We start from the raw sequence: 17,402 nt of genomic DNA on the forward strand, positions 1-17,402 counted from the left end.
AAACGCAAAAAAATCACAAATAATTCGATTCACTTGTAGAAAACTACTTAAATATATTATATTTCGTTTGATGGTAACACCCTTCAGTGGAGTACAGAAGTAAAATTCTTGAGATCGGTGTTAAGACTCCAAAGCTTAACATTTGATACAGTGATTTTGGAACTATTGAGATGTGGGTCAATCGATAAATTCAAAACACATATTTTTTTTTTGTTTCATCTCACCAACGTTTCGATAAATCTATTATACATCTTCAGGGTAGTGTAAAATTTTGTGGAGTTTTAACTTTAAGCTACATCATCATAACAGTTATGATGCAGTAGCTTAAAGTTAAACTCTACAAAATTTTATATTACCCAGAACATGTATAATACGAGGGTCGTTTGAAAAAAAGTCCGTGCAAAAATAAAAACTACTTAATTTTTTGGAGTAAACCTTTTTTATTTTTCAACATAGTCTCCTTTTAGGCTTATACACTTCGTCCAACGCTGCTCTAGTTTGTTGATCCCTTCCGAATAATAGGATTTGTCCAAGACTGAAAAATAGCCATTCGTTTCTGCAATCACCTCTTCGTTTGAATAAAATCTTTTTCCCGCCAGCCATTTCTTCATATTGGGGAACAAATAGTAGTCCGAGGGAGCCAAGTCTGAAGAATAAGGGGGGGATGTGAAACGAGTTGGAACCCTATTTCCATTAATTTTGCGACCACAACTGCTGAGGTGTGAGCTGGTGCGTTGTCGTGATGAAAAAGGACTTTTTTGTGGGCCAATCGTGGGCGTTATTCTTGCAGCTCGGTTTTCAAACGGTCCAACAACGATGAATAATATGGTTTTACCCTTTTCCAGATAGTCGATGAGAATTATTCCTTGCGAATCCCAAGTCATAATCTTTCCGCCGAAGGAACGGTCTTCGCTTTTTTTTTGGCGCGGATTCCCCCTTGGTAACACATTGTTTAGATTGTTCTTTGGTCTCAGGAGTGTAGTGATGTATCCATGTTTCATCCACAGTGACGAAACGACGCTTAAAAGTCCTGCGGATTCTTCTGGAACATCTGCAAACCGTCCTTGCCAACACTTCACACGATTTCGTTTTTGGTCAAGCGTGAACAATCGCGGCACCCATCTTGCGGATAGCTTTGTCATGTCCAAATGTTGATGCAAAATATTATGTACCCGTTCATTCGAGATGCCCACAGCACTAGCAATCTCACGCACCTTCACTCTTCTGTCATCCATCACCATATCATGGATTTTATCAATGATTTCTGGAGTAGTAACCTCAACAGGGCGTCCAGAACGTTCAGCGTCACTTGTGCCCATATGGCCACTCCGAAAATTTTGAAACCACTTATAAACTGTTCTAATCGAAGGTGCAGAGTCACCATAATGTTTATCAAGCTTCTCTTTAGTCTCCTGAGGCGTTTTGCCTTTCATAAAGTAGTGTTTAATCAACACACGAAATTCTTTTTCGTCCATTTTTTGAAAATCACTCGACTTCCTCGATTCAAACGAATGCCAAACACAAAGAAATAGACCGATCTGGCTGAAACTTGGTGTGTGTTCTTCCAAGAGATGCTACTAACTAAACATAACCTCGATACGCGCCAGTGGTGCTATCTCTCTGACTTTGCACGGACTTTTCAAACGACCCTCGTAGATTTATCGAAACGTTAGCGAGATGAAACAAACATTTTGTGTTTGAATTGAATTTGATTGACCCCACATCTCAATACTCCCAAAATCATCAACTAACAACGGTTGAAAATCAAAAATATCATTTAATACAGTCAGTGATAAATCATTTGATATTTTGTTTCGATTATTTTAAATGGTAATTCTATGTTAAACGTACTTTGACAAAGATGTAACGTATACCTATTTTTTCAGGCTTTACGTTCAACTACCAATGTTCCAATACTTGTTACAACTAATTATAAGAAGTTATAAAGAATTTTAAATAAATATAGTTGATTATATTTGCATCATAACAAGCATGATCATTGCATCTCTGATCTGTTTTGCACTTGCATCAATCAATCAGCCATCTGAAGTAGATCAATTAGTTTGGTGTAGAGAATTCTATTTCATCTATTTATATTTTTATATAAACACAACTTTTCAAGAACTTTATTTTTATTAAAGAACTTTATTATTTAGGGCTTAGGCTAAAACATGAAAACAAATATAGAAACCAAAAAATAAAGGGACTTGATAGTCATCTGTTAGACAACAGAAATAATTTCATTCCGCATATGGTTCTAATTAGTAGAGATTCCAAAAAAAAATATTACTTTTACATCAAAATTTTTTGTAAAATAACTTATAATCTATCCTGTGACTTAGTGTATTATACAATTTCTGGTTAGTTACCTTCAACGAAATTCAACCTTGGATTACATTATTACTATTTATAACATCTGATTAAAAAAAATAATAAATAAAAAATTAAAAGGTATGTCGTAAATAAGTGAATTTTCAAAATTAGGTTCCATGCTCAGAAATGTATCTACCCATTCTAAACGCCTTGAGATCGGTGTTAGGACTCAAAACTAACATTTAATACAGTCAGGTTTTACGTAGAAAAATGTAAGCAATATTTGAACTGCCCAATTCCGAAGTGAATTCTAAATTCTTTTTCTTGATCACCATCTTTTTGGAAGTTATTGGGTCTTCCTCTGCCCGAATCTTTTGCAGAAGCCCAAGTACAAAACAACCTCAGATTTTTTTTTTTTTTTTTGTCGATTCCTATCCGATATCTAGTTTCGCTCTAGCATAAATCAGTGTAGCGTTCATGCATGCAAGGTGCAAATATCCTTCAGATCCTTTTATCTTTCAGTTATGATTTGTGTATCCATAAGGAAAACCGTAGAACCCTGCTGAATTCAATGAATGAAATTTAAAGATTCGGGGGAAAATTAACTTAATTGCATACTTCAACAAACTAGACGATAAGAAGACAGTGAATCTTAGTATGACGATATTTGTTGACTTCTTGCGAAAGCACAAAAAAAAAAAAATTGGTGTGCGTGTCTTCCGCTTACTAACTTACTCAAGGTTCGAACTTACGAATTTCCTTCGAATCCCGAACAGCTAAGTCAAATTGAATTAATTACTCAAATTTTTTCATTAGCCTGAAATGTAAACTAACATAGGGAAACATATCCCTTGGCTTCAGCTCAGGAACTACCCTAAAACGAAGTTTTTCTAGAATAATGATATCGATAAAAGTATGCATATATATACAAAACTGACAGACAATCGTAGAAAAAGAGATCGGACAAATTTTCTGTGGACGGAACCGTTGGCTTCTCCGAGAAGTAAACCGATAGTGGAACAAATTCTGGTACACAAAAGGGATCGCCAGGACTGTCCCTCTATGTAATTTAGAATGTATTGGAGGACTTGAATCACTTCATGACTGTGTGCCCCCAAGTATAATGACTTGTGTCTCAGGGTATTTTGGTAGTATGCAGCTTCTTACATCAGAGTGTTTGCTAGATAATGAATGGTAGGGATTGGTCGGTTCTTGCTGCCCATGTTCGGGATGCGTATCATCGTCGCTCGAGCATTGTTAAAGAGATTATTTTATAATTTTTTACTACATATTATTAATTACTTTTTCTGTTTTGTAATGTAAAAATTAAAATTTAATTTGTTTAGATTTATACAACCTTATTATTCTTCTTTTTGTATTAAATGTGGTAACTCGCCTGACGGTCTAAGACCTACCTAGGCTATACATTTTAATACAAATTTGGCAATGTAAATAAATAACTAAATTTATTAGCGGTTAAGAGACTAGACCCGCAATGCTAAGATTTATTGTTGGTTTAGTGGGTTCGATTCCCCAGGTCTCTAGGCCTTGGATTTTATTTAATGGTTAATATGAGAAATTTACAGTAAAGTATGTTAGGCGGTTAAGAGACTAGACCCGCAATGCTAAGATGTATTGTTGGTTTAGTGGGTTCGATTCCCCAGGTCTCTAGGCCTTGGATTTTATTTAATGGTTAATATGAGAAATTTACAGTAAAGTATGTTAGGCGGTTAAGAGACTAGACCCGCAATGCTAAGATGTATTGTGGGTTTAGTGGGGTTCGATTCCCCTTGGATTTTATTTAATGGTTAATATGAGAAATTAATAGTAAAAGTATGTTAGGCGGTTAAGAGACTAGACCCGCAATGCTAAGATGTATTGTTGGTTTAGTGGGTTCGATTCCCCAGGTCTCTAGGCCTTGGATTTTATTTAATGGTTAATATGAGAAATTTACAGTAAAGTATGTTAGGCGGTTAAGAGACTAGACCCGCAATGCTAAGATGTATTGTTGGTTTAGTGGGTTCGATTCCCCAGGTCTCTAGGCCTTGGATTTTATTTAATGGTTAATATGAGAAATTTACAGTAAAGTATGTTAGGCGGTTAAGAGACTAGACCCGCAATGCTAAGATGTATTGTGGGTTTAGTGGGGTTCGATTCCCCTTGGATTTTATTTAATGGTTAATATGAGAATTTTACAGTAAAGTATGTTTGCTAGTCGCCTCCGTCCACGACACCTAATTTGGTAGTTGGATTTAAAGCCTGCGTGAATAAATAGGCAATTACTTTACCTTTTTTTTACCTCCATTTAGTACCTTTTAGTAAAATCGTTGAAAGGCGAGCTAAATTTGATATATTTATCCTAACTGGTTTCAGTATTGTACTAAGAAACTTAACTTCTTTTTATTTTCTAATTCAGATTCACCATGGCCGCTGAATAAATTTAAAATATTTAATTATTAGAAAAAAGTATCGAAAAGAAAAAGTTTTGTTCAAGAGAATTGTTTATTATAAATAGAGGAAACAAAAGATAAACATAAGAAAATGAAGCAAAAGCAAGAATTATTGGAGGATGACCAAAGTAGACAGCCCAAAGCGTTAAAGAGTAAACAGAAGAATGAAAAGTTACGTCCAACAAAATTGCCACAACTTCAATCGGACTTAACGGAAGGAGAGAGAGCAAGCGGCAAATCTGAACCGATCAAATCAACAGCAGATGGAGGCGGCGGCGGCGATGCAGACACTGCAACAAGTGAAACCTTACCTACGGCCAATGAGGAAATCCCTGATGGAAAACTTCCCGGTGAATGGGAACTGGATGTGAAAGGCTATGAATACGCCCAGCCAGGATGTTTCGGGTTCAACGGGCATCAGGTGATCTTTCACTGCTATGAGCCTGGCAAACCTTACAGAGCGAGAAATGCCAGCACTGATGCTTGCCTATTGAAACTAGGCAATCTGGAGACCGGAGAACAGGCTTGCACCATTGCCTACGATAAGCCTCCACCACCGCCGCCCATGCCTAAAAGGAGAGTCTGCAAGACAGATAGACAGACTAACGTTACGCCGCAGGATTTCTGTATGAAGAAGCCGGAAGCTGTGACCAAGTCCACCGAAATGGAAGCGGCTTTGCCAGCGCAGCAAGCTGATGATACGGAAAGTGTTAAGAAAAAGGGAAAAGAGAAAGCAAAGAAAGGTGGCGCTAAGAAAAAGAAGTAACTAAGTGATTGTCAATTGTTAATAAATTAATGGTCTTACAAAAACTTTGTTGTTCGTTTTTATTTTATCTTTCCTCCTAATTTTGGTTTTTAGCTTCAATAAAGCACAATTAATCAATGTCACTGGGTTGAAAGTAGACCATCCAATGATGGAGAAGCCATTAGTTCGCCCAGGTTGGCAAGCTTAACCATCCTAGGAGATGGGCGTTATGTATTGAGATGGTCGCTTGGCCACCAGCCGCTTTAGTCTACGATGTGGATTTGAAGGAAGAGCTTGTAGTAGACATGTTGTGGATCAGAGGGGTTGTAATGACTGTGTAGTTTTGTGCAGCAGAGATTGGGGCTATTCCCAGAAACGAGAAGAATATTCAGATCAGAATGAACTATATGATTGGAGACGTAGAAGGGAGCGTTAAAAATTGTACTCAGAATTTTAGGGCTGTAAGGTTTAAAGTCGGTTGATGTTCGATTTTTTTTTGGCCCTTCCGTAGAGTTGTATAGCGTACGTCCATATTAGAGCAAGTACAGCGATATACAATTTTCTTTTGTTCGTCAGGGTCAGTTTTCAACGTTTGTCGAGTAGTCTTTTCCAACATTTTGAACCTCAGATTGAGGTCAATTCGTTTGAGTCATGTGTGGGGAGGGGGGTCCTACTTTTTGTTAAAAACAAAATTTTAATTGAACTATAAGTGCCCGCGTCCACGATACCTAATTGGTAGTTACAAGTTAAGCAATAGTTAAAGAAATATGAGATTACTTTAGTTACTAATAAATGTAACAATGTAAAAAAGGTTTGTATTATAATATATTAATTATGGGTAGGAAACTTGTAAATTGATTTAAGGGCAAAAGAAGCGACCTGTATTCGAGTAAATACGGTATACGAGGTGTGGCTATTATGTATAACGAGACTGATAATGCTACAGAAGAACTATGCATGCGCCAAATCCTAACAACCGACAGCTGTGCAGCTTAAAGCCTTCTCTTTCGATTGCAGCCCCTCACGTGTTTGTAGAGAAATCTGTCTGACCGAAACCGTCGTTTGTGTAAGAGGTGTTTAGTTTCGTTTTGCCCAAAACATGATACTACACAACGTAGTAGAGCAACGAATTGTCGTGAAATTTCACATCAAAACTTTGGTAAAATCGCTACTGAAGCTTATCTTTTATTAAAAGAAGTTTATGGCGATGAATGTTAATCACCTGTGCGAGTTTTTTGAGTGGTTACAAGCGTTTTCCAAGATGGCCGAGAAGACGTCGGAGTTGATGACCGCCCGGGTCGCCCTTCCGTGTCCAAAACGGATGAAAATATCGATTATAATTAATCAATATCACTAACGTGTTGAGCTTGCTCAAACTCCGTGAAAGAGTAAGGAAAAAAAAAACGACCCAATTTGAGGGAAGAACAAGTCACGGGGTTCACCATCAAGCCAAGAAGTACAAACATCCCCGTTTTAGGCCATCCGCCTTATTCGCCTGACCTGGCGCGGCCCCATGTGACTTTTATCTGTTCCCCCAAAGTCAAATCTCTGCATTTTAAAAGGAACACGATTTCAATCCGCTGTGAAGCTGTGAAATAAAAAAGCGGCACGCGTCATGCGGTAGCTCACAGAAAGACTTCCAGCACTGTTTCAGAACAATGCACTAAATCCGCATGGAGCGTTGTAGGGATAGGGGAGGGGTGTATATTGAAGGTGATAATAACTAAATATGTATAAATTTAAAATCAGATGTTTTACAGCATCAGTCTCGTTATTTAGTAGACACACCTCGTGTAATTTTTTTTTTTCATCGTATTTTTTTTTTTTTAATTTGAACGTTTTCGTATTTTAATACATCATCAGATTCATTACTTGGGTATAGAGAATGTCTTCAACTTCCATAAAAACGCAACATTTGCTGGCTCAAAGAGAAACTCTTGCTAAAAGTTTATAGTATGATGATAGAATCATTTTGGGAGTCAAATATTCAATTGTACAAACTGATGCAACTGATTGATGACGGCCCAAAAATTAAAAACTTGTTAGAAATAAAAGCAAAAATAAAAAAAAATGGATGCAGTGGATGAAAAGCGTCGTCCAAGATTGTACTTTTCAATTTCTTGATCAAAGCCTAAATAATGGAAATAAATAATTATTTATATGGCTTATCGAAAAATTAAAAACCAGAAGCTTTATAAATAAATTTTAAAAAACAATCAAAACATATGTTACACCAAATACTCAAGTAAATCAATCCATTCATACAGTTATTTCATTCAGAAACGAAACTTTAACACACAAGCATTCAACATGTAAAAAGTAAGTAAGTAATAGATTTAGCTAAAAAAAATCAATGCCTTTCCACCCGCACAATATTTGTCCAAATATTTTACTGGGGGGTGTGGCCAACTTTTGTGTATAAAAAAGCAACATACAAACTTGCATTAATGGAAGAGTAGGCGCCACGGTAGCCGAGCGGTTAAGGCATTAGACCCGCAATGCTAAGATGTATTGTTGGTTTAGTGGGTTCAATTCCCAGTGTCTAGGCTTTGGATTTTATTTAATGGTCATTATGATAAATTTATAGTAAAGTATGTTTGGCGGTTAAGAGACTAGACCCGCAATGCTAAGATGTATTGTTGGTTTAGTGGGTTCGATTCCCCTGGTCTAGGTCTTGTATTTTATTTTAATATGAGGAATTCATAGTAAAGTATTTATGCTAGTCGCCTCCGTCAACGTCACCTAATTGGTAGTTGGACGCAAATCCCTCCTGAAAAAATAGGCAATTACTTTACTTTACTCAATGGAGAATATTAACTGAGAAATAAACTACAGAAAAAAATGCAGATTTATCTTTTTATTTTAAATGACGGTATCATTAATGCCTGTGTCTGCATGTTTCTGAACTAAGGGAATCATAATTTGGGGAGAATATTCAGACAAAATGATCAGGAATCTTTAGTACGGGAATCAGTAAGCAGTCTCCTGTTATGGGTACGGGTTAAGAGATCGTCTCTAATCTACTCTGATCGACCAACAATCGCTTCGTATATATCAATACTATTACGTCAAAAATACCGCTTTTTGGAGTGCAGCTTAAAGTTAGGATAAAAGTTTAGAATTTGGTTACATCCAGTGCTGGGTAATATCTTTGATTTTATCCTGTCGTAGCATGCATGTTTATTGTATCTCTGACCCGTTATTTCATCCATCTTCAGTGGTAGATTAATTAGAGATTTCGACTTCATTTATGATTCTTTCTTGCACTTGCTGAGTCAAGAAGCTGTTTGACTCTTTGGTGGTCAAACAAATCCACTAAAAAAGTTTTTCCTATCAAGTAAACACGAACTAATAAATGTTTTAAATTTACTCGCAGGTTAAACAATGTTCACAACGAATAATATTAACAAATAAATAAAATAATAAAGCAATGAATGGAAAGAACTCAATTTACGTTGATGATGGGGAATCCGAAGAAACAGAAGACATAGTACCGGAGACGTTGGTCTCGTGCGATTGGCGAGAAGATCCAAGACAATATGATTGCGCTCCACCAGGTTGTATTGGGTTCAACGGACATCAAGTCGTCTTCCATTGTTTTCGTCCCGGCCAGCCGTACATATCTAGAAATGCGGCCGCAGATAAATGCCTGATCAGTTTGGCCACCTTGAGCACAGGCGAACAAGCCTGTACGATCACCTACGATAAACCACCACCTAGGCCAAAAATCCCACAACATATCGTCTGCACCACTGAGAGAGGAATTAACTGTGAGTTAGGTGAACTAGTAATGGAGAAAACCATATTCGAAGCTGAAGTCCAAACTGACAAGAAGAAGGACGAGAAAAAGAAAGGCGAGAAAAAGAAAGGTGAGAAAAAGAAAGGCGATAAAAAGAAAGGCGAGAAAGCAAAGGCAGAGAAAAAGAAAGGCGAGAAAGCAAAGGCAGAGAAAAAAGCTGGAGCAAAAAAAAAGGTTTAGAAAAAAGAGGCTTGAAATAGGTGGTCTTCGAAACTCAAGCATGAATAAAACTAAGAAAACAAGTTTCAAAACATTGTGTTCAAAATATAATCGTCTCATTATAATATTGTTATATATCTATTTCATTTTTCTTTAGCCACAGCCTTCCACAGTGCCATTTTATTGTAATTTACGATTTTTTTTTTTTCAAGTTTACCCGGAAATAAAAAAAAAAATGGTTTTCAACAATTGGTCTCTCTCTCTCTCAAACTTCCTTCCTCTTCTGCCAACATATATCGAAACGATTATTTCCTGTAACCGTCAGTAATTTAAAGTCTTGTTTAAAATGATTTTCTAGTTCTCGGAGTGGAATGTTACTGTTTTAGTGACCAATGTACGGAGCATTTGCAGTCTCTGTCATAGATGTTTTCTAGCATAGAATGGTTGGCAGAACCTCATTTATCTTTAGTCCAGCGTTTCCCAAACCTTTTGTGACTCGCGTACCACTTGGTAGTTACATCATGGCTAAATTGTACTACTTGGTAAAAATGATTGTATTTCGTGAAATTTCTTATTTCCGAGAGTTCAATTTTATTATTATTATCTTTATTTGTTTAGAGATACCAATGTATCTGTTACAAAGGAGTTCTAAGTTCATGTTCACTTTATAAACTTTTGTAAAGTGTAAGATCTTAGCTTTAACACATTTTTTAAATAATTAAAAATTGCGTACATATTTTCCTCTTTAAAATTATTAATTAATTTACAAAGTTCTTCTTTAGGATTATTATATTTGTGCCCAAATCTTCTAAATTAATATCTTTCAAGCATTCAACTACCTGTAAGTACCAATTAAATTTAGTGTTGCCTGGATAGAGCTTACTCATTACAATCCAATCTCTTTAAGCAGATCTTTACATAGTTATCATTTAAGTTCCGTCCCATGATAATTCTATTAAATTTTCGGCTAATCTAAAGAATAGCTCCCCGGAGGTGTGGCCTGTTTATTTTTAGGGGGTGGGAAGTACAGCGCACCTACCGGTGAGATTTTAAACTACTTCCCACCAATGAACTGTTTCGGATTGTGCGAATTTCGTACTTATGTTTCGCGGGCAAGCGCAGTACACTGCTTGCATACAAGCATAGTAACTGCTTCCTGTTTAATGTATTAATAGTTCCCGCGAGTGCCCTGTTTGTGACTTGAGGTGCCTTTTTTTTTGTAACTTGTATGAGTATGAGCGTTTTAAATTTGCAGTTTTTTTTTTAAATTAAAGCATGATTGTAGTGTGAGTGAGGATGGTGTAATGAATGTTATAAAATTTTGTTCGATTTTCTGGAGGGAGTTCGACAAGTATACCATCCTCAGGAAAAGGACTCCACAGAATAAGGTAAGTTTCTTTTGTGTTGTTCTGTGTAATTATTGTAATGAATCTTGTGACACAAATTAAAAAATTGAGGGTGATTAGGTAGGTTAGGAGGGGGGTATGGAGGGCGAAGCCCCCATTAAGAAAAAATCAGGGGGTGTGGGGGGGCGAAGCCCCCCCATTAAGAAATAAATAAATCAGGGGGTGTTTAAATAGAAATATCAATCCTAAATAAATAATTCGAAGTGATTCTGATTCGCTGTTACCATATAACCCGCTAGATTTAAGTGTAAATATAAAATAAAGAAATAGTTTTATATTTATATTTGAATATGGCGGGTTCTATAGTAACAGCGAATCAGAATCACTTCGAATTAGGCCACACCTCCGGGGAGCTATTCTTAAGATTTACCAAATTTTCTTTATCTTTTATTGATAATGATGTAGCTTTTCCTAAATTTTCTTTATAGAAGGGGTTTGAATTCCAATTATCATTTATAATTTCGGGTTTTGGAAAATGCTCCCATGAAAGACAATTTTAATCCTGATAAATGTGCTATTATATTTTCTCGTATATCTTGAGACAGACTAATCTTACTGTGTACATTAATATGTTATACAACTTTACTGTTATAATATTATTAATTAAAATAATTTTTATGAATTATAAGAAAAGAGATTTTTATGCTTTGATTTTTTTTTTTAATTTTCTATGTCCGCCATTACTGATTATTTTTCGCGTACCACCAGGTTGGGAAACGCTGATCTAGTCAGTAAGTCCAAATCGAGATTTAGTAGCATGTTTTAATAGTAGTTTGTTGTTTAGCGTCAAGTTTGGTCGTCAGGATGAAGGTTTTTTCCGAGTTTTTTGGTCGATTAAGAAGTGAAAATACGGATTCCACGTCAAACACTTTTGTCCATGTACAGTCCAGTGCTACGAAATACGCCTTAGTGCTAAGATTTAGTAAACTGGAAAGCACATGTGGCACGTCTAAGACAGAAGATTGATTATATTCTGGCAGTTTTTTTTTTTTTAAAGTTCATTTTTAAAATTGTAAAACTGTCTAAACCATTCTTCTAAGACTTTAAGAGCATTTAAATGTTAAAAGAAGCGTCTTGACGGAATGAACGTCTTAGGGTCTGAAATGAGGAGAGAGAGAATGGCTGGCTATATGGTCATAGATACTGGTCAGCGTTGGAAGAACTCAAATGAATTTAATGAACAGATTGGATTCAATGATGCTTGGATGAAGTACTCAAGTCTTCACAGAATGTAATGGAGGACAAAGTGTACATATGCCAGGTAAACGTCGGACTACCGATTATCGATTTTTTTTCCCCCCCCAAAAAACTTTAGAATGGAGACAAGACAATGTAGGATAGAGGAACACGGAGTTGAGAGAAATAAAAGGCATTGGTTTAAAGAATTTAAAAAAAGGATAGATGATGATGATGAGAAAGCAAGCAGAGCTAATGAAGAATAAAATTTGATGGACAACATGGGTGATTTTTATCCATCATAGCATGCATGTTCTGACAGGTTAAAAACGTTCATCCATCATCAGTTTTCTCAAGAAAAGGTTCTGCAAAAATCTTCTTCAATAACGAGATCATGGATGCTTAGGACTTTTCTTGTTAACATTCACAACTTTTATTGTTTTTAAACATAAATTATAACAATCTAAAATAATTAGAAACATATGTTTCTTTAGACTACATAGCAATGTAAACTTAATTCCATTCATACAAGATATATATATATGTATCCATTCAAATTGCATTCAAAATTACAAAAAATTAATAATTTCTACACAAACCAAAATACAGTAAGTTTTTACAATGTTTTCATTTTTTCAATTACAGTCAAACCTCTCAATAACGGACAATGGCGAGGGAAAGCAAAGTGGCCGCTATTTGGAGATCCTAGTCGTTAGAAGGAGGAAGGCAAGTTTCATAATGAAAAAATATGGGGTTTTTTCCAAACATCTATTTAAAAACGTACATAATTGCATAATTATTTAGCTATGTGATATGCATCAACTTTTTCATAATTATCCAAAACATTTATCATATTATTGAATTAATTAATAATTTTTATAATAATCATCACATTTATTCATAACAATAATAATTTATGGTAAATTTATCATCATACTATCATCTATTATTAGAAAAATAGAACAAACCTTTCGGCAAGTTGACGATGGCTCGATTTGGTTTTTTGGCAAAATCTTCCAACACATTTATTTTCTCTTCTAGAGTTAACCACTTTTCGTTTAAAAGACATATCGGGAAAAAAAATAATCTTGTTCGTCCAAAGTTATATTGAAAAATGATTAAAATGGTACAAGATGTATGGAGCTTATATAGGAAACTTTAGGAAAAACCAGAAAAAAAAAAAAAAAAAACTTGAGGGGATAATTATTTTGATCACCGCGTCAAACGAACTTTTAATAATAAGGTGGTCGTTGGTGGGAGGTTAAACATATAATCCGTTCCCCAAAATCAATGCCTGCCCGCGATCGCTATGTAGAGTGTCCGTTAGACGGCGGAGGTTCTTTTATACAGAAAGTATGCTAGGGGTAAAAACGGGGAAATCCTAAAACTGGCCCGTAAATGGAGGTGGTCGCTAGTGAGAGTGTCCTTTATGAGAGGCTCGACTGTATTCACCTTCTCTCACAAAGGTGATCATGTCAAACTTTTCATTTTGAGTTTTTACCACAAATACTCGTTTTAAGGTTTCTTGAGTTCGGAAAAATAACTTTTTTTTTAGAAAATTGGTAATGTATGAACAAAATATTTACAGAAAAACTATTGTACTTGGGAGGCTGAAAATTTAAAACGCCACGCTGCTGCACATTCTGCCAGTAACATATATGTGCAGGTATTACTTAGAAATTTGTTAAAAAATTTCATTGTTATTATTTTTTAAGGGAATACCGACAAAGAATACAAAGAGATTAACCAGCAACACTGACACTGAATGAACATGGACCTCCAGTGTGAACTAAACAAACCGATATGTAAAAGAAAAGCGATGGCACAGAAAGGATCGTTTGAGAAAAAAAGCTGTCCAACGATGCAGAAACGTAATTGCGCATTAGCACAACCAAAATGCCCTCTTTTACCCGACGAGGGACAAGATTGCCCTATAGCCAAACTGGTTGATGATGGAAAGAAGGGTGAAAAAGTATGTCCACTGGCGCCGCAAGGTTGCCCATGTGATCCTTGTCCACCGTGTCCATTAGCTTTTGAGGATGTACAAATCGACGATGAAGAATCAAAGGAACAGACAAAAGTGACAAGTGAAAAGTTAGTAGTTCCCTGTCCAGCTATGTTTCCAGCATTTGGTAAATGTCCAAAGACAGTGGACTCTGGTGGTAAAAACTTACAGATGTCATGCTGCTCTAATGTTCTTGGCAAGGATCAAGATCCAGGCGCTAGTTCTTTGGAAGAAGAAATAAAAAAGCCATACACTCCTGGTGCTCCACTACCCGAATTACTGCAGAGCATTGAAGGACTAAAAGCTCATGTGGATTCAACGCCTGAACTGACGAAGAAAGCCTTAACTGTACCCGATTGTACGCTAGCTTCTAGAAGACCTTTACCCTGCAGTAAATGTTTAGGAGATCTTCTAACAACGCCGAACTTAAAAATTAATCCTAAAGATTGTCCATACTTAAAACTTATAGACATGTGCGACAATACTTGTTTGTGTGAAGACGTGCCATCCATAGACCTTGGTCCGCCTTGTCCGTTCGCGCCAAAGCCTTGCCCATGTTGTGCTGTTGTAAGGTGTCCGCTTAGCCGTCAGCCCGATTGTCCTCTAGTATCACGTGAACCAAAGCCTAAATGCGAACCACCGCCGAAGTGTAAGTGTTATTGTCCTATAGTACCACCTTCTTGTGCGTCAGGTATGCCAATAACATGCAAGATGCACAACAATATAAAACCTGCTCCTTCTCCCAAATGCAAATGTTCCTGCACTTGTGCGCCCCCGACGACAACAAGTCCGTGTAGATGTTCTTGTAGTTGTGAACAAGAAGAGCGACCCAAATGTCCATTGGTACCAACTTCGTTCGCAGAGTGTCCTCTTCTACAACCATCTAACCAAAGTTCACCCTTTACTGGAATGAAACCTACACAACCATTGGTGCCGCTAACGACAACAACAACGAGGAAATCGAAGATACCCAATGTGTTAGTGCCACCCAATGTTATCAATAGCCTAGAAAATACACTAGAAGAACTAAATAAAATTTGTACTTGCGACCATCCACCTTCTCCGCAGATGGTGAACATGATACCAACTACTGCAATACCATCAAAGTCGAAACCAATCGCAGTTTGTATAGCTAGTGGGGAACACGATAACTGCCCAATAGAATGTCTTTGTGAACCTCCCCGTACTTTCCATGTGCCTGACTGTCCGAAGAAAAATCCATGCTGTCTAAGATCACCGCCGAAAGGAAATAAAAAAGGTGACATGGTTTGTCCATTTTCACCTAGATGTTGTCCTCTAGGAAGGGTGTGTCCTTTCCCTGTAGCTGCAGGAGAAGCAACCGTTTCTAATTCTGCTGGTTCAAAAACTGTTTCAAATCTGCCGGAAGAACAAACATTTATGTCCAGCTGGTGCAAAGAAAAAGACGCCGCTCAACCGAAAGCAACTCCAACAGGTAGACTAGACACCCTAGTTAATCAAATTAAAAGTGGCCTAGACATATGTACCATGATAGCTCAACCGAAAGCAACTTCACCAGATAAACTGGGTACCCTAGTTAATCAAACTAAAAGTGGCATAGACAAGATAGGTGGATCTACTTCCTCCAAATCAGATGAAAAACCAAATTTACCGACATCACAAACCATGATGCACGATGCCCAGTCGAATCAATTTAAACAAACAAATTTGCCGCTATCTCAAAACGGGAGGCAAGAGCAGATGAATAAAGGAGCTGCTGATGAGACGCCCTCAAACTGTCCCCTTAGTAAAATTAACAATGGTAGAGATGCTAAGAAAAAGGTTTGTCCATTTGCTCCAAACCCTTGCCCACTAGACCCATTAAAACCGTTATCAATACGTGAACCGAAACCTTGTCCATTTGCACCAGAACCACCGTGCCCATTGATACCTAAACCGTTATGCCCCGCCGCACCACCATGCTTAATGGTCACCAGGGCTCCTCAACCTGAATGCCCATACGCTCCGCCCGGATGTCCGTTAGCACCAAAGAAAATGTGCTTCGAGGAAGGTGAAGTAAATTATGATTGTCCTTGTCCAAAACCAAAACCTTGCCCTTGCTCAGATCCGTGTTGTCCATGTACTAAAGCTTGCCCCTGTCCAGATCCTAACCCAGGAAGTTGTCCTTGTCCAGATCCTAACCCAGGAAGTTGTCCTTGTCCAGATCCTGATCCTGATCCATGTTGCCCCTGTCCAGATCCTAATCCATGTTGCCCCTGTCCAGATCCTGATCCATGTTGCCCCTGTCCAGATCCTGATCCATGTTGCCCCTGTCCAGATCCCGATCCATGTTGCCCCGGTCCAAATCCTAGTCCAGGTTGCCCTTGTGATACCGAACCAGGATGTCCCTGTCCTCAACCTCCAGAATGTCCTTTAGCTCCTAAATCCAGATGCCCTCTTGTTCCCTTACCAGACCCAAATTGCCCTCTAGCAGAAAAAAATACTTATATAAACAGAGATACTTGCCCATTAGGAAGTACAAAGATGGATGGTTCGGGAGACAAAGGTTGCCCCTGTTCAGATGTATCTAGTGGATGTCCTTGTCCTCCACAGAATGATGCCTGTTGTCCTTGCCCCATGTTGTCGCCTCCTAAGTCAGGTTGCCCGTGTAAATCCGAACAAGAAAATTGTATGATTAATAAGATAATAGACGAGTTTAGAAAGAAAAAGAAAGAGTCAACTTGCCCAGTGAAAACGCCACCCTGTGAGAAATTTCCAGAAGGACGTTGTCCCATGGAAGATCTAGGTCTTTGCGACTGTGATTATCCATGTCCGCCTTGCATGGAACCACCACAGTGTGGTACCGCAAAAGCACCACCACAGTACTGTGCAAAAAAGGATTGCTGTATGGGTCTTGGTTTGCCAAACGCTTTATCAAATGATAGAAAGTTTGCAAAAGATGGTAAACCTTTCACTTATTATAAGTTTGTAGAGTCAAAACCTGAACGCGTAGAAACTAAATATCACGTGGAATTCTCGGATGAGCCTCCAAATAAATTTCCATTTGGTATACCACAAGAAAGGAAGCATCCAAATTGGAATATTTTGCGCAGTGGTACTGCGTATGAAAAGTGTAAAGTTGTGGCTGAAAAACTTAAAAAAAGAGCGCCAAGCACTGATAATGGAACAATGTTCAATAAAAACGACAATCTCATGGACCCAGCTACGGAACATCTAATGAAACAAAGAAAACATCAGGCTGAACTGGATAAACAAGCTGAAAAGGGCCAATGGCAATAGCTGATGATTAAAGGGTCCCATGCTTTGTACATCCCTTAAATAATCTTATTCATCCTGTCCAAAAAATTCTTCATTACTTTTACTTGTTGAT

General features: G+C 37.4%; 3 protein-coding genes across 6 annotated transcripts; all 3 read left to right on the plus strand.

Annotated features, from left to right (window-relative positions):
• The first annotated feature begins 2,237 nt into the window (after positions 1–2,237).
• Positions 2,238–5,573, plus strand: LOC141448605 (uncharacterized). Of its 3 annotated transcripts, none has more exons than XM_074117090.1 (2): positions 2,238–2,360; positions 4,730–5,573. In XM_074117090.1, exon 2 carries the CDS (start codon positions 4,855–4,857, stop codon positions 5,527–5,529), a length of 675 nt encoding a protein of 224 aa, XP_073973191.1. In that variant the 5' UTR covers positions 2,238–2,360; positions 4,730–4,854; the 3' UTR covers positions 5,530–5,573. The 3 variants fall into 3 exon arrangements, with proteins under 3 accessions (XP_073973191.1, XP_073973190.1, XP_073973192.1); XM_074117089.1 differs by having other exon boundaries at positions 2,251–2,451; XM_074117091.1 differs by lacking the exon at positions 2,238–2,360 and adding an exon at positions 2,463–2,585.
• A 2,101-nt stretch (positions 5,574–7,674) lies between these two features.
• Positions 7,675–9,599, plus strand: LOC141448606 (uncharacterized). 2 transcript variants are annotated; one of them, XM_074117092.1, is made up of 2 exons: positions 7,675–7,827; positions 8,885–9,599. In XM_074117092.1, exon 2 carries the CDS (start codon positions 8,939–8,941, stop codon positions 9,485–9,487), a length of 549 nt encoding a protein of 182 aa, XP_073973193.1. In that variant the 5' UTR covers positions 7,675–7,827; positions 8,885–8,938; the 3' UTR covers positions 9,488–9,599. The 2 variants fall into 2 exon arrangements, with proteins under 2 accessions (XP_073973193.1, XP_073973194.1); XM_074117093.1 differs by having other exon boundaries at positions 7,705–7,831.
• Positions 9,600–12,500: 2,901 nt separating this feature from the next.
• Positions 12,501–17,311, plus strand: LOC141450166 (uncharacterized). Its single transcript, XM_074120323.1, has 2 exons — positions 12,501–12,656; positions 13,764–17,311. Exon 2 carries the CDS (start codon positions 13,814–13,816, stop codon positions 17,309–17,311), a length of 3,498 nt encoding a protein of 1,165 aa, XP_073976424.1. The 5' UTR covers positions 12,501–12,656; positions 13,764–13,813.
• The last annotated feature ends 91 nt before the right edge of the window (positions 17,312–17,402 follow it).

This window comes from Rhodnius prolixus, unplaced genomic scaffold, assembly GCF_049639745.1.
Source record: "Rhodnius prolixus isolate KJV_2025 unplaced genomic scaffold, Rpr scaffold_2, whole genome shotgun sequence".
In the NCBI taxonomy this organism is placed as follows: domain Eukaryota; kingdom Metazoa; phylum Arthropoda; class Insecta; order Hemiptera; family Reduviidae; genus Rhodnius; species Rhodnius prolixus.

Coding starts and splice junctions, on each gene's coding strand:
- LOC141448605 (XM_074117090.1), top strand. CDS start 4,855: ATGAAGCAAAAGCAAGAATTATTGGAGGATGACCAAAGTAGACAGCCC.
- LOC141448606 (XM_074117092.1), top strand. CDS start 8,939: ATGAATGGAAAGAACTCAATTTACGTTGATGATGGGGAATCCGAAGAA.
- LOC141450166 (XM_074120323.1), top strand. CDS start 13,814: ATGAACATGGACCTCCAGTGTGAACTAAACAAACCGATATGTAAAAGA.